Raw genomic sequence first — 23,368 nt, 5'->3', positions numbered from 1 at the left:
CAGCCCTTACTTGATTGGAGTCTTCATGACGTTGTTTCAATATGGAGGCGGTTGCCTTGGAGACCGCAGGCTTATGGAATTGAGCAGCGCAGCAGAGCTTCTTAGACTGAGGTTGGACCAACAGGCAAAATGCTGTCCGTGCTGGACGCGCTATGGGAGGATCGGGATGTTCGCTTTGATATATCGCCCCAGTGAGTACTGTCATTATGTAAGGCTAGACCAACAGCGTACTACAAGTCCCAGCATCCATAGCGCTCTGAGAGTTAGTTCTGCAGGAAGTGTGAATGCAAGGCCTGGTCCAGGGAAAGTTGTGCAGAAAGGACTCTCCCCCAGGTTCATATGGGTCCCTAAAAAGTGTCATTGTGTAACTGTGTTGCTAGTTATATTGGGGCACCCCTTCTCTCAGTGTGACAGTAAGCACTGCAGCCAGATTCGTTTGTCTTTTCTACATGCAATTATTGCTTTTCTATGCTTGACGCTAATTAAGAGATGTATACGCTAAAACACTGCAAAGATGGGACCTCAATTTCCAAATAAAATGGTGCAAACACCCTTTTTACTGTTCTATATGCATCTACTGTACACATTCTGTATAATAAGTGGCGCTGCAGAAGAATGAATACTAATCCTGTGTTACAGAGAACTGATTCTACTCTGCAAAAGACTGTCATTCCTATTTTAGTTTGAAAATTATTTCCAAACCTGGAACTGACGTTGCATTATAAGGTTGCTTAGATGCCTTGAAGATTATTGTTAGAAGAACCTTTTGTATTCTGATTAAAAAGCTGTATGTTCCATGTTGGTTGGAGGTGGGCTTACCTAGGTAGTAGCTGAGATGGCTGTAGACACAGCAGCTAGATCTTTCTTATCTGTGTTCTCATTTCATAGACTCCCTCAGGTCATATACAGACCAGGAGGTCTTTGGAGCCATCTAAAATTACTTTCCACTCAATGGAATTATTTACATACATGAAGTTCACCATGCTCAGTGCCAAGAGTGGTGTAAAGCAGGGATCCCCAACCTTTCTTATTCGTAAATCACAGTCAAATGTAAAAAGACTTCGAGAGCAACACAAGCATCATAAATGTTCATGGTGGTGCTAAATAAGGGCTAAGTTTGGCTATTAAGCAGCCTCTATGCACACTGTCAGCTTACTGGGGGCTTTATTTGGTAGTAAATCTTGTTTTTATTCAACCAAAACTTGCCCCCAAGTCAGGAATTCAAAAATAACTACCTGGTTTGGGGGCACTGAGAGCAACATCCAAGGGGTTGGTGAGCAACATGTTGGCCCGAGCCACTGGTTGGGGATGGTGTAAAGGTTGCCCTCTGAAACCACTGTCGGTAAATGAGTGCTATAATGTCATTGCTGGAGTAGTTAATAACTATGCAACTATGATTTGTACCGCAGGCAAATGAAAATGAGACCCGGGGAAGTGCTCATAGACTGCTTAGATTCTATTGAAGATACCAAAGGAAACAATGGAGACAGAGGTACATTTTTCTGAAACATTACCTAATGCAGCATGTTTCATATTTATTAAATATGTTAACATTTTATAAAAGTGTTGCCTTGTTGCACAAGGATGGTGGAGGCTGATGAGTTTTACAGTGAGGAGGCAGTGGAGATCACTGTTGTGTAACCATAGAGGGTACAGAGCTTGCAACCCAGGGGTGCAGGGGTCCCATAAGAAGAAGAAAGGGGGCTGTGAAATTTGTGCAAGGAGGCAAGAACACTTGATATCTATGGCAAGTTTTTTTGGGTTCAATCAGGGGGTGTGTCCATAGAGCCCCATATCAGATGCAGCTCTTTCTCTTGGCTGCAATTACACAGGAATTATATAAAAAAAAAAACATGGCTGGCACTATACTATGATGTTGCACTATACACTTGCAGTCTTTACTGACCTCTTTTGTATTATTGAAATTGAAATTCCTAATATCCCAGAACTTTCTTTTGGACTCTATAACAAGCTTTGTTCTTCCCTTTAGGAAGGCTGCTAGTCACAAATTTACGAGTCATTTGGCATTCCCTAGCACTTCCCCGTGTGAATCTCGGTAAGTCCTTTCTGGGTAATTGTAAGTCCCCTGCATGGAGAAGTGTGGGAGGTAAATAGTTAAAGGGGAACTCCACCCAAACAGAACTTGAGCTTTTTGATAAGTAACATTGGCACTTTATTATTGTAATGTTATTACCATTACTTCATATTTTAAGTTTTTAATCCTCCTGAAGCAGTAATTTTATGTTGTCAGCAGAGGGATCTCCTTATCCATTACAGAGTTACTCCCTTTCTGTACGATGAGATAACAGTAAAAATCACTATGATTAACAATGAAGCCAATATAATTTTCTGATGTATTATTTTTCCAGACAGGCATGGGTTAAACAGAGCATCTGCAGTCCCTTTATAACAGCTTGGCCTTCTGAAGTGTTGTCTTGTCTATGATTTTTCTTTTTTTTTCTATTTCAGCTGTTGGCTACAACTGTATTATAAACATCACTACAAGGACTGCTAATTCTGTAAGTGAGGTGTCATTAACAAGATATTTACAATTGAGGTTAACTCCTTAGGGTACTGTATTAATGTACCAATCAACTGTATGTCCCGACAGAAATTACGCGGCCAGACTGAAGCACTGTACATCTTAACCAAATGTAACAACACTCGCTTTGAGTTTATCTTTACAAACCTCGTACCTGGGAGTCCTCGGCTGTTTACTTCTGTTATCGCAGTACACAGGTAACGGTTTGCTGCTACGTTTAGCTGAAAGGGCCATTGCCCCCAAATAAAATGATGTCTAACAGGGCAGCTTTGGGAGAAAATGAGTTTTTAGGTTTCCTTTATTTTCAAGGTAATAACACACAAGGTGATGCAGTGTGTTTTGTCTCCTGATCATGTTCCCATTCAAAAGGAGAATACCTAACATTCTTAGGCGCCTCATTCATATATTCGGATGTTAAAGGAAAACTATACCCCCAAATCATTTAGGTCTCTTGAATAATATATTGCATAAACCAGCTTATATGTAAAACCCTGCTTCATGTAAATAAACCATTTTCATAAAAAACTACTTTTATAGTAGTATGTGCTATTGGGTACTCTTAAATAGAAAATTGCCATTTTAAGAATTAAGGGCTGCCCCCCTGGGATCATAGGATTCACTGTGCACGCAAACAAGCCAAGGCACACATGTTAGGTCACATCAACCAATTAATGGACAGAGTTCTGCCTTCTTTCTGCTGCATTATTTCTGGTCAGGTGATCTCTGAGGGAGCACACAGCCCATCACTAAATGGTGGATCAAGGGAAAGTATGTAAAAGGGCAATATTTACTGATATATATATTCCAGTTTTGTGAGATTCTTTAATAAGTCATTCTGGGGGTATAGTTTTCTTTTAATCGCGTGCACCCATTGGAGCACTCACATTTCAGCCTGTTAACATTTGTAAATGCTGGTTAACGCATCGAGTAATAATCGCCTGACCCAAGCAACATGGGTGCAGCCGCTTGCTTACTACTTGTGTCAATGGCAAAAATTGGTCCTACACCTCCTGTGCTGCACAATGGATAAGATGATATGTGTACTGGCATAGCTTGTCACTTGCAGACTCTGAGCCGTGTATACTGATGGTAGCAGAATTATATTCCACCCCCCCAGCAATATTGCCCTGGTCAACTGCCTTTGATGCCTACCCCAGGTTCCAGCCCTGCCTGAAACAGTCCCTAGTGCTATTGCCTTAAAGCAGAACATTCATCATATATATGTGTGTGTGTGTGATACATCTACCAAAGCCCTGTGATTATTAAATTTTTTCTGTTGCAGAGCTTATGAGACATCAAAAATGTATCGTGATCTTAAACTGAGAGGCGCACTCATCCAAAACAAGCAGCTGAGGCTTCTTCCACGAGAACAAGTGTACGATAAAATCAATGGAGTGTGGAATTTGTCCAGTGATCAGGTGACCATATGTAGAACAAATATAGAACCAAATATAAAATAGAACACAATGAAAGCAAATGTAATTTAAGCAACTTTCTAATATACATTAATTACATTGATTTTAAAGTTCTTAAATTACTGTAAAATGGATCTGTCTGTGCAGCAGATTGTTGTTCTCTGCACTGCTGTTTCTGAATACATGTAGCACTGAAACAAGTTGCAGTAGTCAGCTCTCCTCCAACGAATTCCCACAATGGGGCTTGTACGGAAATGGGAAGGGTTTCTGTGGATCATGGATGGCATTTTGGCATACTGGGCAGTGTTAGGGGCACTTTTTTCCAGTGGTGCCCATTTTACTGATTAAAGGGCCCACCAACTAGGGGGCCTATGTGACTAGTGGCTAGTTATTGCCCCACCCCGGGGGGGAGTTGCATGGGTCCCCATAATTACTGGCAGCTAATTGTTATTAACATCCTTGTTGATTATCTTAATATTACACACTGCATTATGTTATACATTCAGAGAATATATCTATACTCTGTATAGCATTAAAATTCTATCAGGTTTAAGTGTAATAATCTATATGTTTTCTTCCTTTAGGGAAACTTGGGAACATTCTTTATAACCAATGTAAGAATAGTTTGGCATGCCAATATGAATGACAGTTTCAACGTCAGCATTCCTTACCTGCAAATTGTAAGTTTTGGATTCTTCAGAGTAATTATACCCCTGAGGGAGACTCAGACTGTTTGGCCATAACCTTTTGTATCACTTCCCATAATCCTCCTATTGTGTTATAATGCTGTAACAAGAAGCCAGTAGTAGGTGAGCTCAAGCAACTCAAGGGGCATGATCTTCTGTCATTAGGAATGTGGCAATTGAATGGGACTGTTAATAGAAATCTGTATAGATAGATAATATTCTAAATATTCCAGGATACAGTGGAATCAGTTTTCATTTTCTCCAACCCCCTCACACCCAAAAAAAACTTTCTCTGTGTTAAATAACCTGTGTACTGTGCCTGAGCTCCGTTTGTGACATTTCTTTTGTGACTTATTTCTCATTCTTCCATAAACAGCGTTCCATAAAAATCAGAGACTCAAAATTTGGTTTAGCACTGGTGATAGAAAGCTCCCAGCAGGTAAGAATGCAGCCGTCTACATCTCAATGGCAGATTCTTTTACAGATAACCTATATTTTTTTATATTCATTTCCATCACCCATGTACAAAAGTCCTGTTGAATTAGACAGATTGCCTGGAGTTAAAACAGCTTGATCACAGTTGTGCAGTTTGGCAGTAATTCTAAAACTCTGAATAAAGACAGCTGTCCCTTTTTAATATTAATGTAATCCAAATATGATGAAGATTTGGGTAGTGGAAACTTTTGGCAAAACATGCACTGTCCAAAATCTTTTGACACATAACCATCAAGTTCCAGATACAGGTATGGGACCTGGGATTTTCTGGATAAGGGATCTTTACATAATTTGGATCTCCATACCTTAAGTCTACTAAAAATCATTTGAATGTTAAATAAACTCAATAGGATTATTACTTCCCATAATTTGGATATGGATAACAGATACAATACCTTTTCCACTGGAAAAAAATTGTAAATCAAGAATGCCTAATGATTCCCTTCTAGATAAATAAAGGGTTACTTTAACGCATTTGGATTTTCGATTATATTTTTTAACTTCCAGTATAGGCATGAATAAACAGAGGGAATCTATTTATGTTGGGATCTTGTTCTTTTTTAGCTCCATGTCAACTGATGCTTACATATGCTATAGTAGCTCTTTTTATTATGTGCCACTTAAGTTTAAATGAGTGGTCTGTACTATGGAGAGTTATATAGGGTGTGTTGGTAAATTAATGTATTTTGCAGATAACCAGCAGGGGCAGTATTCCCCATTTAGGAATACAATGGCGTAACTACAGAGGAAACAGACCCCCCCAGGGAACCCTGGTCTGCTTCTTTTGTAGGGGGGCCACTGATGACCACAATGCATGCGATTTTGACCTGGGAGGGAGGAAAAAAAATATCATGGAGGGGCCCAGGTGCCCAAAGTTACGCCACTGGTGGGAAAGTATATTTTATTTGGTATAGAAACATTACTTATATAAAATTCACTTATTTTTTCTTGCTTCCAGAGTGGTGGATATGTCCTTGGCTTTAAAATTGATCCAGTGGAAAAGCTGCAGGATTCAGTGAAGGAGATAAACTCATTGCACAGGGTCTACTCTGCAAGCCCTATATTTGGAGTAGAGTATGAGATGGAGGAAAAGGTAATGTTAGTACAGCACAGGAAATGGCCCCATGAATCTGCGCAATAAATCATTATATGTTTGAAGCAAGCCTTTTATTTCTCCTCTGGTAAAATAAGGAGTCGATTGTGGGTTCTCTGCTAGTATCGTAAGCAGTGACTAGTATTTTCTGTTTCTTGATCTTATATCGGCTTTAGATCTTGGAAGTTCCATGACAGCTTCAGTGCAGTGCATTCTGTAACTGTACTGTGCTTTGATAAAGGTGATTTTGCCTAGAGCCTAGTATTGCCTAATATTACCTTTAATGTTTGTGTTTGTGCCAAATTTAGGTCAGGTTTACTAAATGGGATATTCAGAAGTAATATTCTATTTAACAACATTTTTTTAACTGTCCCGAGAGTGTTAAAGATTCCATAAACATAAGCAATTGTGTAAAGAGTGGCTTAAAATTAGGTGTTTTTTTGTCACTTACCCAAGATTGATGTTATAATTATGTTAAAAGAGCTGCAGGGGGCAGGGTAGAAGCAAGAGATTTGTTTTAGAAAGTAATATTGCTTGAAAAGTAGCAATAGGCATACATAGTGAATGATGTTGCTGCAGCTACTCACAGCTGTACCAGTCATTTTGGCCCTAGGATCTTTTATGAAGAGTACCTTATTATTATCTTTATTGATTGCATTTTGCAAATGAATTTTATGGGATATAAAAGGCAACACGTTTTGTTTTCTAATACTATTTTGTTTTTATTAGCCACAGGCTCTCGAGGAATTGACCATAGAGCAGGTTCAAGATGATGTTGAAATAGAAGCAGATGAACACACTGATGCATTTGTGGTAAGTCATCATTCTAGGGTTTCATATGGATATGCAAAAGCCATTGTGGCAGCAAGCGAACATTGTGTGTGATGCAGTCGCACTACATCTGGTGCAGTTATCCGATTCAGCCAAATGAATGCATTTCACCACAAGTTGGATGCAAATGCATGGTAGTCTGACTGATGTCAGGGCGCGAGTGGCATTTGTACCCAATTCCTTAGGCGCAAATGCACTGTACCTATTGACTCAAGGTGTGAAGGGAACCCTGGAGCTACCGCTTCTTCAGGAGGTGGCGGTAGCTGCAGGCTACCCCTGCGTAAATAGACACAGCAGCACCCGATTTGGAATGGAAGGCAGGGAGGACTGAGCAGTGCCAAGTGGAACTTTACAGAAGTGCAAGGAGTGCATTTTGGCACCAGTACCTGTGATACATGTTACTCTTTGCAGGGAAAAGCACAAGTTGCCCAATGCATGTGCAAACATAAATGAGCCCTATAGTGTATTCATTTTCTCTTTGCATGTCATATGGGGTATAAAACAAGTGAGTATGCTCTGTATTCTGAATGGTTTGAACAGTGTAAGAATGTTTTCTGACATATACAATAATCACAGAGGGTTGGGATTATCTTATATGATGTTTAACCTCCTTCTATATTTTTAATTTTCTTATTGTAATTAAGTTTTTTCATTAAAACATGAATAGATCTGCTGCTTTACATTTCAATATGATTCTCAGCATTTCTGTTTCATTTACATGTATTTTCTGATCCCAACATTAAGGCTCATGTATAAAGGGGGCAGGATACAAAATGTACAATCCTTTTGCATTTTGAACCTTTGTTTCTTTTCTGGAATATCTCCTAGGGGCACATTTACTAACCCACGAACGTGCCGAATGCGTCCGATTGCGTTTTTTTTGTAATGATCGGTAATTTTTCGATTTTTTTCGGCGTCTTTACGATTTTTGCGTAAAAACGCGAGTTTTTCGGCGTCTTTACGATTTTTGCGTAAAAACGCGAGTTTTTCGGCGTCTTTACGAAAGTTGCGCAAAGTCGCGATTTTTTCGTAGCGTTAAAACTTGTGCGAAACGTCGCGCCTTTTAAGTTTTAACGCTACGAAAAAGGCACGACTTTGCGCGCAAGTGTTAATGCTACGAAAAAATCGCGACTTTGCGCAACTTTCGTAAAGACGCCGAAAAACTCGTGTTTTTACGCAAAAATCGTAAAGACGACGAAAAACTCGCGTTTTTACGCAAAAAACGTAAAGACGACGAAAAAATTGAAAAAAATACGAAAAAGTCGCAAAATGTTCGTTTCCAATCGGAATTTTTCCAATTCGGATTCAAAATCGTGTCTTAGTAAATCAGCCCCCTAGAGTCCTGAGGCACAACCCTCTATGTATGGCACTGCCTGCAATATATTAAGGAGGGGCTGCACTTATGTGTTCAGATTGCAGATTGTCAGCCTGTGGATAAGCCCAGGCCAAGAATCCACACTTGAATCAGCACTCTTCTGTGTCTGAACCCAGGCTGACACAGTGGCCCCGAGTGCAGACACAGAAGAGAGAGCAAATTTTGGTGCAAAATGCATACTCACAAGTTTTGGAGCTGAAACCCACACTGTTTAGCCTGCACATGGGCCAACACAGTGGTTTAGGGTTCAGACACCAAAAGGCTCCAGAAGAGCTCTGATTAAAGCATTGTTCATTGAAAAAACTGGGTAAAATAGATAGACTAAGCAAGATAAAAAATATTTCTAATATAGTTAGGCAAAAATGTCATTTACAAAGGCTGGAGTGAGAGGATGTCTAACATAACAGCCAGAAATCTCCTTCCTGCTTCCAGGTCTCTAACCTCTTAAGCTGGCCATACATGGTAAGATCCGCTAGCTTGACCACCTACGGTTGGGTGATATCGGGCTAATTTGGTCGTTTGGCCCTTGGGCGGGTATAGGCGCCGTCGGTTCAGGGCCCGCATGACAGGTCTAAAGAACCAATATTGGCAGCTAAAATTGTCCCGTGTATGGCCACCTTTAGTTAGTCTATGATTTTGGGGGGAGGGGGGGGGCACATGGGATAAACTATTCAGTTAGTTTGTGAGCAGGCAGGTCAGATTCAAATGTAAACTACATGTGGCGCCCCCTAAAGTCACTGACTAACTAAGAGGTAAGAGAGCTGAAAGCAGAAAGTGGTGTTCTGGCTATTATGTTAGACATCTACTCACTCCAGCCTTTATACATTACATATTTTGCACAATCTATCCATTTTACCCTGAACTGTTCCTTTAAGGTCTCCATTCCACATGTCAGCATTGAGTTCTTAGCCTTGCATTAAATTTTCAATACAGAGCAATGTTGCAGCCCATAGGACTCCGGCACTTGTGCTTTGCCATTAATAAACTACCCGCTTTGTGTTATAAAGAAACATATTTTAAGCGACTAATCTTGTGTTTATGTTCTCTTTTATAGGCTTACTTTGCTGATGGAAATAAGGTGATTTTTTTTGTTTCCTTTTTTTCTATATTAACTACTGTAAAATATGTATGTATGTATGTATGTATAACTTTATTTATAAAGCGCCACAAGGGTACGCAGTGCTGTACAAACTTACAGAATACAAAATTACACACAGGGAGGACAAGTGTTATAATAAATAAATACAATACATATATATAAATGCACAGGGAATAAATGCCATGAGGTATGAGACACAGTAGGAAGGAGGTCCCTGTCCCGTAGAGCTTACAATCTAAAATATCCTGTTTATCTCCTGAATAAGGTTCACTGATTCTTTCTTTATTCTAGCAACAAGATCGGGAGCCAGTCTATTCTGAAGAGCTTGGCTTGGCAATAGAGAAACTGAAGGATGGCTTTACCCTGCAGGGATTGTGGGATGTGATGGGATGAGGGATGACTGCAGGTTTCTGTGGAGTTTAAAAATTAGTATAGTTGCAGAAAATCCTAAACACATTCCCATAAAGTGCAAAGTTGTAGCAGTTTGGTATTTGCTGGTACATACTGAGAGCCAGGCATCCACTTGGGCACTATACATAATGCTATTCTGGTAGGCCATGGATACACATAATTTATTTTAAAGGGGATGCAATAAAATATCATTCCTGCAACACTTTTTTTTATATTAATAAATATTTATTTATGTAAACCAGAACTGGGCATGCCTGGGGTGTCTGGGTCTTCTACTCTAGTCATCATCTATCCTAAGCTCTCAGAGCATGATGGGAAACATAGTCCTGACAAGACCTGCTTAGCATTTTTCTTCCACCGGAACTTATGGAAAATAACCATATCCGGCTTTCAGAGGGCGATCTTTTCCATTTATTTTACACAGCTTTTTACTCCGTTTTTTCGGCGAATTAGTTTTACACAGCATAATAAATACGCCCCTTAGTGTAAGATAAGTATTTGACTTTGGCTTACCATGTTTGTGCAGAAAGGAAATAATAAATACGGCAATTCATTAGTCTTGTTGGATTGTCATGTGTTTTATTTGTTTTTTTTTTTTCCTCACCATTCCGTTAAATTTTACACATTTTGACTTTTAAGATCCCTAAGTGAGGCAAGGGGTCCCCAGCTGTCACTGAATAAGGACTCGTATCCCCGAGCCACTGGGAGCTGTTACACTGAAGCAGCTGAAGTGCCAGTGGTTTCTTATCCCCAGGCCCGGACTGGAATATTTGAAATCCCAGTGCTGGCCTGCTTATCCTTCAGCTAAAGATTATTAAGACTAAAGTATATGGCTGCTTGCTTTGCATTATCTAAATATCAGACTGTGGTGGGTGTTTGTTACAGGGAACACATGATCCCTATTCCTCACAACTGACAATATTTACTCTCCTGGCACTCCCAATGTATTTCTGTATTGCTTATCACTGTAGTTTTCTTGCCACTATGATTCTCTTCCATGGTATGTAGCACTGTGGAACGCCAGCAGCACTGCATGAAAAGTGTTCTAGAACTCCATTCTAAGAGCAGTAAGCAGGAGACATTTTGTACAATCTAACAAAGAATGCCTTGCAGAGTTCTGTATGGTAAATATACTGCCTAGGGCACACATGGCACAATCGAGAAATGTATTTTTAAGCAGAGGTCCGCCTGTAACCGGCACAGGCATGCAACATTTATTTTAACATTGAGTTCCAGAAATCACAAAATCCCCACTCACAACTTGCACCAGTTTCATAAAAAGAATACAATTGCATTCATTTTGATGCATCAGGTAAAAATCTGTGTTGGAATTCTGGTGAGAAACATTTCATTCTGGGTAAAAACAGCAAATTGCATCAGAAATTACACACTGTAGCTGCCTCTGTAAATGACAAACAAAAACCCTTTGTAGCCATCAAAAGCTTTGGTCATTGGTTTTCAGCACCAAGGATGGGCACAACATAGAGCGGTGATCCCCAACCAGTCGCTCGTGGGCAACATGTTGCTCCCCAACCCCTTTAATATTGCTCCCAGTGGCCTCAAAGCGGGTGCTCATTTTTTAATTCCTGGCTTGGGGCAAGTTTTGGTTGCATAACCATAAACTAGGGATGCACCAAACCCACTTTTTTGGGTTCGGCCAAATCCCAAACCGAATCCTAATTAACATATGCGAATTAGGGTCACATATGTTAATTAGGCTGCGCGCTTACCATTTAACCCTTTCCGAATGCTAATTAGGATATTCTAATTTATGCTGATTGGGATTCTGATTCGGTTCGGCCGAAACCGAATCCTTCAAAAAAAGCCTGGATTCAGCCCGAATACTGAACCGAATCTGGGACTTGGTGCATCCCTAATAAAAACCCATTAGTTCAGGGTTTTTTTTTTCATAAGTGGGCTTTCTCAAAAATAGTTTAGCAGCTTTTTGATGCCAAATTCTTTATTATTCAAAAAAGCCAAAACCCCACGTTTCTTAACGCAGTTGTAAACCCTACCATAATACTCTCCCACTGCGCCCCCTAGGTTTGCTATAGAAGTTACCAAAAATTTAGATTGCAAGAAAATTCACCAAAGAGAATTCTACAGATCAAAAACTTCATTATAAATGTAAACTAATTGACCAATGAGAATGCTGATTCCCAGCACTGTGTCAGGCATCTTGCTGTTATCTTACATATAGAGATAATTATGTCATTTTTTCCCTTCATTATATGACACAGGAATCAGACATGGGGATAAAGGACAGACTTGTTCAGTGCTGGGAAACTGTGCTTAATGCTCCCAACTCCAATTGCTGGAACAGAGAACATGGAGCCAGATTTACACAGATCAGTCGGGATTCTCATTGGAGGATTTCTTGCATTTTAATGCAGTGGCTGGCTGTGGAGATTTGGGGAAAAGTTTAATTGTGCAATATTGCTTTAAGAATACAACCCTGATGTTGCTGGACTACAGCTCCCAGCATGCCTCTACCTTATTATATGTTACATTATTCTGGGATTTGTAGTCCAGCGACAGCTGAGTAAAGTTTGGTTGAGCAGCGCTGTGCAGCAGGGTTTCCTTTTCCCATGAACTCACATGGGGTTTCCTTTATGATTGCTTGAGCTGAAATAGTGGCCATACACGTTAAGATCTTCTCCTGATATCGCCACCTATGGGGACGCAATATCGGGCAAATGTAGGCTAATTCGATTGTTTGGCCCTGGGGCCAAACGATCGAATTATAATGGCGGCAATGGGCGCAGTTGGTTCGGGGACCGCATCAACGAGCTGATGCAGTTCCCAATCCGACTGTCCAATTTCAGGCCATATATCGGTCGGGCATGCCCCTCCTTGCCCCTCGTGTATGACCACCTAAAGATTTGGACAGGCTGAGTACTAAGGATTTGGCCTGGGACTACAATTCCCAGCATTCTTCAGCACGGTAGGAAGTATTAGAGCATGATGGGAAGTTTCGTCCAGTAACCACAGAGATTAATTATTAGTAACACTAAGGGGCCCATTTACTAACATTCATGCAATTTGTGTTTTTTGTAAGTTGTACAGATTTGCCTGCTGTATTGGTGGGCCCTTGGCAACTGTTCCTTTTGCCCATTTATCAAAGCACCCCTGCCCCTGACAGTACCCTGGGCTGGTGTGTTTTTAAAGAAGAAGAGTGCCAGCCTGGGGTTACAGGTAAGGGTCTAGAACCACTGGGAGGAGCCTAAAACCTTGGCGCCACCAACCCCCAGAGATTTTATCTTTCCTTCACCTTTAAGTCCTTTCCTGATCTGTGGTGCAAATCAGTGGGGTACACTGGCAATTTAGCACTAGGGATACCTAACTTCCTTATAAATAGATACAAGAAAAATGCCTAATCTAGGACCATCATCAAAAGATCTTCACTATCTATATACCCCCCAATAATCCTTTAATAGCATTTTAATAACATTTCCACCCTCCCACTCAGAACTGTATAACAAAAAACATTCTATGCACAACCTGGGAGATGCAATGTATAAATTCATATTAACAGAATCCTTTGATTTGCAGTCACACAATGTAAATCACGCTCACATCAGCCAACTTACCATAAATAAGTGTAGATTATAAAGCATACGCACACAGCATAAATTCAGAGACTGCAATAATTATGTATAAATGCTGTTTTAGCCTTACGAACCCCAGAAATAGGATTACATTCTTAAAAGTTGGAGCCCAGTGCCCCAGGCACTCAGTTGCCTGGGGAACAGGGTTCCTGATAAAGACAGAGGTGCTGGGAATCATGGGTGACAGGAGTACCCACACATATTAGAAGGGCCTAAATGTTTTGCTGGGGGTCCCAGGGCTATGAGCCCAGACTGTCAAATTGTAGCTGCTGTAAGATGCCATAGAGGCATAGACAGTCACTATTTATTGGGCTGGTGGGGTGCTGTTTGGGCCTCTGTGTACTGGAAATACCAAGCCCTGTGTTGAATCTCAGTCAATACCTGGCTTTGAGGTCACGGCCCTGGGTATATACTGCCACTTTACAGTTAACCGGCTAAACTTCTGCCCCTGGATAGGTTTTCAACTACCACTGCTTATGCCATTTTAATTCATTATTACCCAGGTACTGTTCCCTATCCCAGTAGAACATTCTGTGCCCTGGGGATTATGTAGGAATTGTGTAGAATGTACTATGTTTGTGAATCCCTCTGACTCACTGGACCTTTAGGATGTGACGTGTGCCAAGTGGAGCAAATGAAGTCATATATATTGTTACAGGAGGGGTAATGCAGCTGCCTCCCACCCGGAGCACTGACTACCTTGACGCTTTGTGAGCTATACATGGAATAAACGTCAGCTGAGAGCCCAGTTCAGCTGTTGTTTTAGCAGCTGACGGACTGCAGCAGTATTTGTAGAGTATTTTGGGACTCTGATAATGCAGCTTTCACATTGGCCTGGAAACCTTTCAGCTTGTCAGATCCAACAAGATCTTGAAGCTGGTTAAACTTTCTTTGCACTGTGGATATGGATATGGAGCTTTTATTTTAGGCATTGCCATGCGTGAATTAATTTCAGGCACATTGTCGTTCTACGATGCTGCTGTCACGTGAAATGCAAAGCCAAAAGGGATTTGTTGCTGCATCTGACATTGAACTTAATCATAAATCAGCAAGGAAAATATGAAACAATGGGCAGCATAAGCCAGATGCATCATATGCACTACAGCTGTTAAGATGCCACTCTCACAACAGGCTAGCAGGGGATTCTGGGAGTTGTAGTTTAAGAATAACATTGTCAGGGTTGGTTTAAAAGGCAAAGCATAACAGACATATGCCTTCGGCCCCCAAACTAAGAAGTTCCCCCCCCACCAAGCAAACAATCAGATCATTCTGCAGTCCTAGGGGAACCCAGTACACCAATGTGGTCCCTGATGGTGTTTTAAAACCTGCCCAATACATATCTGGTGGATTTTCTGCCAGATATTGGTCAGGTAGGCAATCCTCAGCCCCTCATACACGTGGCAATAAGTTGCTGAGTCAGCAGTTTTTATCAGCCCCTATATGGCCAGATTAACATAGCAAACACCCACTGGTAACTGTGTGAGGACATGATTATTTCACATTATTATATTCCCAAGGTTATTTTCAGGAGACAATCACATAATGGCCTTTTCTGGTGTTTTCACTTGATGTGGGGAGTAATGCAAAAATGCCCCGGCGCAACGACAGAAATGGCTATATCCCGAATTCTCCCAAGAAGCCACTTTTCTGGTTTGTGTGAATTCTGCCCATTTCTATGGGATGCTTCTATAACAGATACAGGTATGGGATCCGTTATCCAAAAAGCTCTGAATTTCAGGAAGGGCATCTCCCATAGACTCCATTTTAATCAAACAACTGAAGCTTGTAATTGAGCCCAATTAAGATATACTGTAATTCATCTCTATTGGTGGCAAAACAATCCTGTTTGGTTTCATTTAAATTATTTCTTAGTAGACAAGGTATGGGGATTCAAATTATGGAAAAAGCCCTTATTTGAAAAACCCCAGGTCCTAAGCATTTCGGATAACAGGTCCCATATGTGTAATAATTATGGATTTAAGAAATAACTTCAAATTAAGCTTTTTACTCTGCCCATAATTATCATATGATATTGCAGGCGCTGTTGCATTAGAGACTGTCTGAAATGTAAGGCGGGTTCTGAAATTCATTTTAACATCATTAACATTATATGTAGTGCAATTTGCAAGCAAAAATGCAGATAATTTACAGTATTTACAGCACTTTTCACCCTGTTTTTCTAATCAGAACATTTGCAGTTCTGCTACATGGAGCCTTTTGTAGTGACCAACACTATAGGGACAAAGCCGTCCCCTTAGCAGCTAAAATCTACAGTTGTTTCCTTCAATCTGTGACAGCTGCAGGAGCAATCCCACTTTCCAAATTGGCCAACCTGAATTCCATATTGTAAGAGCCTGCGCCTATATTTAGCTGGCAGGCTTAAATTGCAGAGACTTTAAGCTTGGCAGAGTTCACAGATCAGCCCTTTTAGCTTGTGCCTTGGGAGCTGCTAGAAGCAGAGGCCTCTCCGTTTCTCCTGCAAACGCCTGCTCTTCAGGAAACAAAAAAAAATGGATCCCACCGGGGAAATAAAGGATGAACTTAGGCTTTACCAGTCGACTCTTCTTCAGGATGGCCTGAAGGAGCTTCTTGATGAAAATAAGTTTGTAGATTGCTTCTTAAAGGCTGGCAGCAAAAGCCTTCCTTGCCATAGGCTTATCCTTGCTGCCTGCAGCCCTTATTTCCGGGAGTTCTTCCTATCCGATGAAAGTGAGGAGAAGAAAAAAAATATGGAATTGGACAATGTCGAACCAAGCACAATGGAAGCCATCCTTAAATATCTATATTCAGCTGATATTGACCTTAATGATGGCAACGTGCAAGATATTTTTGCTTTGGCTAGTCGCTTCCAAATCCCATCTGTTTTCACGGTGTGTGTGACTTATCTTCAGAGAAGGCTCTCCCCCGCTAACTGTTTGGCCATCTTTAGATTGGGCCTTCTTTTAGATTGTCCACGCCTGGCCGTTACTGCCCGAGATTATGTCTGTGATCGATTCATGCAGATCTGCAATGAAGAAGACTTCCTGCAGCTTGCGCCACATGAATTAATCGCAGTCATTTCCAGTGATGGCCTAAATGTGGAGAAGGAAGAGCTGGTGTTTGAGGCCATAATGAAATGGGTACAAACAGACAAGGAAAACAAAACAAAGAGCCTCTCTGATGTCTTCGACTGCATTCGATTTCGCTTGATGCCTGAAAAATATTTTACCGATAAGGTAGAAAAGCATGACCTCATCAAAGCCAATCCTGATATAGTTAAAAAAGTTAAGGTTATTAAGGATGCCTTTGCTGGCAAACTCCCCGAGGGCTCCAAAGGCAAAGAGAATTCGGGCAAAGAAGGAGAGGATGGCGACGTTGGAGATGAAGATTTGCTCCCTGGGTATCTGAATGACATTCCCAGACACGGTATGTTTGTGAAAGATCTGATGCTTTTGGTTAGCGACACGGCGGCTGTGGCTTACGACCCTCTTGAAAATGAGTGCTTCTTGGTCGGACTGTCAGAACAGATTCCAAGAAACCATTCCAGCATAGTCACCAAATCCAACCAAGTCTACGTCATCGGTGGCCTCTATGTGGATGAAGAGAACAAAGATCAGCCATTGCATTCATATTTCTTTCAGGTATGTATTTTTAAAATTGTGTTAATTTACTGCACAGCGCATCAATGGTTTGTAGGTGTAGGGCCCAAAATAGATCCCAGGGTAAACCAACCAGATACTTGCTTTAACCACCTTCTTATGCAGGGCTCCCTGTGTATGAGCAGGCAATGGAAATTGATTTTGGTAATGTGAAAAGCCTCACTGATAGCAGTGATAAGGTACTGGCTATGATCCTCATAATATTGGACTACAACTCCCATCGCCCACATATTGCCTTTGGCTGCCTGCAAGATGCTGGAAGTTGTTCAAAAATCTCAACATAGTCAAACTTATAGGATTGGTACTTTTTAGTAGAATGGGAGGTGCGCTTCACCTATAGGGCACTGCGAAGGTCATTTATGGGCAGAAAAGTTTAAGCTGCAGTTGTACAATAGCTTCCTTGGTGACCTTTGCTGTAAGGGTGCTTATGCATGAAAGTTATGCAACATTAATTAAGAAACATTAATTAGAAAATTATGAGGTTTGTTTGATATTGCTTCTTTAGTAGAACAAAGGTACAGCAGTGCTGCTCATTCATAGTGGTGTAAGTACCTGTTCCCCCATGGGGAGTGATGGTGGCAATGGTGGCAGCAGGCCATCGGTAGGGGGTGGAGAGGGTGCTGGCTCATGGGTGTCTAGTTCTTCTTCTGCTACTGCTAATTCATAGGTCATTGCTTGATAAACCTCAGCTTTACACCATTCTTTCTGATAATTTGGCTACTGGGAGATATCTTTGGATTTGACTATGCGGATGAAGAGTCTATGTGAGAGCAATTATAGCTCTGTACCCAATGATTTCAATTAACAAAAATATGAGAACAAATAAATCCCCTCTGTGCAGATTTACCTAAAGCCACTATCTTTTAATGCTTATTTAGGAAAATAAAGTAAATATTAAGCCAACAAAGAGTATATTGTCCAATATGATCTTTTAAATCAAGAGTTCTTGGTGGTCCAGTTTGAAAGGTAAATGAGATATTTGTATGTCTGGGGGAAATGAACTTTTGTCAGGCCCAAAGCTTCACTAATCATGATTCAGAACTGATTACCCAAAGCTCAGCCTAATGAGTCCACTGCCCAGTGGACTGTACCACTAACAATGCCAAAGGGGTGTGCACTTCCAACGTATACAACTCAAGCAGGCCCATTTACATGTGAATGTATGAATGTTAATTCTCTGCTCCTGTCTGCAATTCCGATAGTTCGCAGATATTCAGATGTATTCATGCAGCCACAGTGAATCTTTTTAGAATGAAAATTATATATAGATATAAAAAAAGCGTTAAATTACATAAATTAATAAACCTAGGTTGCTTTATTTGTTAAACACAGCAAGGGTATCCCCATGTCTGGGTATTGTTACATTCAAAACAACCCACAGTAAAGCATACATACAGTATATAGTCCAGGTTTAGGATAGGTAGGAACTTTGTCCCCTTCCTTTCAACCCTATATTATAGGAGGTACTAAATCTCCCCTTCAGTTTCCTTGAAACTACATTTGGGGGGGGGGGTGAAATGAAATGACACTATTAATGAGCCCTGATATACACTAAGGTACTTAGTTTTTATTGTAATACAGTAAGATACATTCAAAGCTGGTTTAAAAGTTAATAAATACAAATTAAGTTTGTAAAAATACATATTTTATGCACTCATAGTTAAAATAATATACACCCTGTTATGAACCCAGCTGGGTCCTCTTTTCCCCTAAAGGGCCTGCACTAGGGTAACTACCTCCAGCTTTAGAAATAAGAAAGGAACTTAAGCTGAGATAGAGAAGGGGTATAAGAAGAATTAGAGACTGTGGGAAGGGCCACTACTGGGATGGGACAGGCAGAAGTCTTCATGAAAAAGGGGTCAGTCTGTTCACAAAATGGGTGGGTCAGGGTAAGGCCAGGTAAGTGAATGGAACCATACATTCCTTAACCCTTTTAGCTCCCCACATAAGGTGCCACAAAGGCCAATGAGGCCAGCAAACTGGCCCTACAGTTGCTAAGGCTGGCCTTGGATACTTTGCCCTTGATATCAGTGGTTATAAAATATAGAAACATTTTCTATTTCTTTCCCTGTTAACCTTATTCTTTGTTGCATTGCAGCTTGACAGCATCGCTGGCGACTGGATTGGACTCCCCCCACTCCCATCTGCGAGATGCCTGTTCGGCCTGGGTGAAGCAGATGACTGCGTTTATGCCATTGCTGGCAGGGACCTGCAGTCGGAAGAGTCGCTAGATTCTGTGTTCTGCTACGATAGCAAGTATGTTGTTTATTATTTCAATGCTTAGAGCTAGTCTGATCTCATCCCACAAACTGTATTAAATCTGGGGATCTCCTTTCAGGGCCGTAGCTTGGACAGAAGTGAAGAAGCTCCCGATCAAGGTCTATGGGCATTCTGCAGTGTCACACAATAGCCAAATCTATTGTCTAGGTGGAAAAACAGAGGACAAGTAAGTATAAATACATTCAAATTATGTTACAATTAAAAAAAAAATAACAGTATTATCTTCCTGAATCACATATTTTTTCACCATTCTACTCCATCTTGGAACACCAATCTTGGCTTTTTCTGGTGGTTCTAAGGAAAAAATAGGCCAAAATGGCCTTAAAGGTGGCCATACATTGAAAGATATGCTCGATTGGTGAGGTCACCAAAACAGAGGATCTTTCCCAGATATGCCCTCAGGGACAGTCATTTTATCGCCAATGAGTGGCTGCCTTTAGTTTTGGTCCTACAGGCAAGGATCTGATTATCACCCAGGGAGGCCAACCCTACACTCTGGGAGCCACTGTGGTAGACTGAATGACCACAGACCAAACAAGTTTGAAGAAAAACAATAATTTATATTTATTAATAGTGAATCCTATAAAGTATAGAATGTTACTTTTGCCCGACTGCTTTCTGCCTTGTAGTGTTAACAGTGGTAAAAATGATACATACAGTGCTTTAAAACCTTTCGGAAGGATTGTCATACAATTCTGGCAGTGGCATGAGTAGTAGGTTCAAGTCTAACTGTATATCAGCCCATAAGTTATCAAACCCATTTGTGACCCCCTGTGGTTTGTGTTCCCTTCAGATGGCTTTTCTTTGCAATTATTGTTCCAGTGCTGAAATGGTTAAAGAAAATCAAAGGATACAGTTTGAGCCTGGTGAAGGCTGTCAGACTGGATTGGGTTCACTGCACCTGTCACCAGCCTGAAATTCCTACCCCATGGCCTTCTATATAGGTCTGGGAGCTTCTTGGACTGGAATGAACTAGCTCTCCAGCAGCAGCGGCACTACCCCTCTGCCTGTAATGCAATTTTGTGTGCCTGTGTTTGTGTGTATGTGCCCAAGCTCATACACAGTTGTGGCCACTGAAATGGTAGCACTTAAACAACTAAAAAAATGATAGCACTGTCCCACTGCACCCCTTAGTTTTGCAAAAAACGTAATTATAGATGCAAGAAAATTCACCAATGAGAATTCTACTGATCAAAAAACTTCATTATAAATGCAAGAGAATCCGCCAGTGAGAATGCTGAATCCCAGCACTGTGTCAGGTATCTTGCTGTTATCTTACATATAGAGATAATTATGTCATTTTCTTTCTTCTTTATTATATTACACTGGAATTAAACATGGGAATACAGGACAGACTTGTTCAGTTACAGGACACTGTGCTTAATGCTCCCAACTCCTGTTGCAGGAGCCAGATTAACACAGATCAGCTGGGATTCTCATTGGAGGATTTTTTTGCATTTTAATGCAGCAGTTGGCCCTGGAGATTTGAGGAGATGTTTTGGAAAAGTTTTATTGTGCAGTATTGCTTTAAGAATATAACCCCAATGTTGCTGGACTACAGCTCCCAGCATGCCTCACCCTTCATTATATTATATGTATTCTGGGATTTGTAGTCCAGCAACAACTAAGTAAAGTCGGCAGTGCAGCAGGATTTACAACACCTTCAAGGTCCTTATAATGGACAATTACATTTGTATTCTTGGACTGACCTGAAGTTAGTGTCATAGGAAAATATGTGTAGCTCAGAGCCTTATTATGTAGACCCCTTGTGTGGTTTTGCAACTGCTACAATGGACAAGTAGGACACCCAAGTGGGACTGCTTATAGTTCAGTGCCTCATTGGTCCCTTCTACCTTCTGCCTCTCCCAGCAGTCACAGGGTTTGCTTCTTTTACAGTTATGCCCTATTATATTTTATATATTAGAGAAACATTTGAAAGGCCACAAGATATTGTTGCTATAGATAAACCAAGCTTGGAACTTCACATAAAGATACACATTGCTGGGATAAGCCGAATAAGGCAGGTCATAAATGCTACAGTTTCTTAACTGGCTTGGTGGCTCCTGTCTTCATTGAACATAGGTTTCTATTAAAACTCCTTCTCTCCAGCTTGTGTACTGCTCTCTCTGGCTCCTGTTAATCTATTTTATTTTCTTATACAGGAAATGCACTGGCAGAATGTTTGTATTCAACCCAAAGAAGGGAGAATGGAAAGACCTGCCACCCATGAGAACTTCCCGCTCCATGTTTGGGGTCACCGTGCACAAAGGGAAAATATTCGTTGTCGGGGGTGTCACAGAGGAAGGCCTGACCGCATCTGTGGAAGCCTATGATATTGCCACTAACAAGTAAGGGCTACTGGCCAAAGAGCTGGATATACTAGAAGAGCAAGAGCTACTATTTCAGACTTCACTATTTCAGAACTCTTCAGTAATTTTCTGTTTGTTCTTTAAAGGTGGGAAACACTTGCCGAATTCCCCCAGGAGAGAAGTTCTATAAATTTGGTCAGCGTGGGCGGGTCGCTATATGCCGTGGGAGGATTTGCTATGATTCAGCTGGAATCAAAGGAGTTTGCACCTACTGAAGTCACTGATGTGTGGAAGTAAGTTTATTAGATAGGCATACTGCAGACTATACTGGATTCTGTGCAGGCTTTTGCTGTGCATCTAAAAATGGGCCTAAACAAGTTACTATTTGATTGAATACACAGTGTCAGTGTAAATAATGTTAGGGCGCAGGCCTGGGCTCTAGTCACTGGAACTCAGCCCACCCTTTTTTCCTTGGTGATTGGCACACACACAGATGGTCCGGCTACTGTAACTCACCGGGGTTCCAAACAACTTATTATGGGCTCAGCTTGCAGTTTCAAGCCTTGCCTAAAAAGCCATTCCCCCATTGGCAGGCTGGTCAGGGTCAGATTGGGGTGTCTGGGGTCCACCAGAGCTACCACCTGGGGGCCCCCCCAACCCCACTGTATACCACACTTCCTCCTTGTGGCTGTGATAAGGGAGAGATGCGCCTGCAGTTAGTGAAGGGAGGGCGCCTGGGTCAGCAGAGGCCCCTTGGCCCCTACCAGGTTCTATTCTAGTGCCCTGCCAGCCCTGTCCAACCCTGGAGCAGACCTCATGACTTTAGGAGAACTTTTAGGGGAACAGAGGGTCTTGTAAAGACAGGCAAAGGGATGGTGTGGATTACCAATGATTTTGCACTCATTGCTGGTTGAGAGTCCTAATAAACCTCCCTGATTATCACCCACCACGGGCCTCCTATTGTGTTATAATCCCATTATGAGAAACCAGGGTGCAAGCCCTAGCAGTTCAGGCAGGTCATTACATGGCATCTTTAGAGAATGATCAGCCAAACAAGGATGCTACTAACACTCTTCATAGCAGGACAACCCCATAGTTTTTCTTGCCTAGGGCTGCCCCCCATTGGTAAAAAATATGTCAATGTTATTATTAGGGAATAATCATAAAAATATAGGAAGCAGAGTATTTTTTCAAGGAAGGGTGACAACCCTCAGGCCAGCATTGGTATTCCTTTAGCCATAATTACTCACACTGTTCTTTATCCCATTATCTTTTATTTTTCATATTCAGCTTAACTTTGATTATCTTTACCAACATCCCTGTCCTCTACTTTTGCAGATACGAAGATGATAAGAAGGAATGGAGCGGGATGCTGAAGGAGCTGCGATACGCCGCAGGAGCCACCTGCCTGGACACACGTCTTAACCTTTTCAAACTGACCAAGTTGTGAGGCTGCGTCGCTGCGACATGAGGTTGTGTCCTCAGCTTTCTCTTCATCTCTGCTACTTGTGTAAAAAAAATTAAAAAACACAAAAAATTGTACAGACATTTCTAGGTAAATTAATAAAACTATGACCATGTATGGA

The 23,368-nt window shown here is 41.2% G+C and overlaps 2 protein-coding genes across 2 annotated transcripts; both read left to right on the top strand.

Moving 5' to 3' along the window:
• The first annotated feature begins 38 nt into the window (after positions 1-38).
• Positions 39-10,493, top strand: bbs5 (Bardet-Biedl syndrome 5). The gene is given in 12 exon segments (NM_001016238.3): positions 39-191; positions 1,410-1,492; positions 1,991-2,056; positions 2,470-2,519; positions 2,612-2,739; positions 3,825-3,960; positions 4,542-4,637; positions 5,020-5,082; positions 6,097-6,231; positions 6,961-7,044; positions 9,492-9,515; positions 9,828-10,493. Coding segments are annotated over 12 exon segments (1,029 nt in total). The 5' UTR covers positions 39-129; the 3' UTR covers positions 9,930-10,493.
• A 5,500-nt stretch (positions 10,494-15,993) lies between these two features.
• klhl41 (kelch like family member 41) lies at positions 15,994-23,368 on the top strand. The gene is given in 6 exon segments (NM_203883.1): positions 15,994-17,175; positions 19,292-19,449; positions 19,532-19,639; positions 21,636-21,821; positions 21,929-22,075; positions 23,121-23,368. Coding segments are annotated over 6 exon segments (1,821 nt in total). The 5' UTR covers positions 15,994-16,065; the 3' UTR covers positions 23,233-23,368.

This window comes from Xenopus tropicalis, chromosome 9 (assembly GCF_000004195.4).
Source record: "Xenopus tropicalis strain Nigerian chromosome 9, UCB_Xtro_10.0, whole genome shotgun sequence".
Classification (NCBI taxonomy): Eukaryota; Metazoa; Chordata; class Amphibia; order Anura; family Pipidae; genus Xenopus; species Xenopus tropicalis.
The sequence above is the reverse complement of the archived record's forward strand: the minus strand, read 5'-3'. Positions and strand labels throughout refer to the sequence as shown.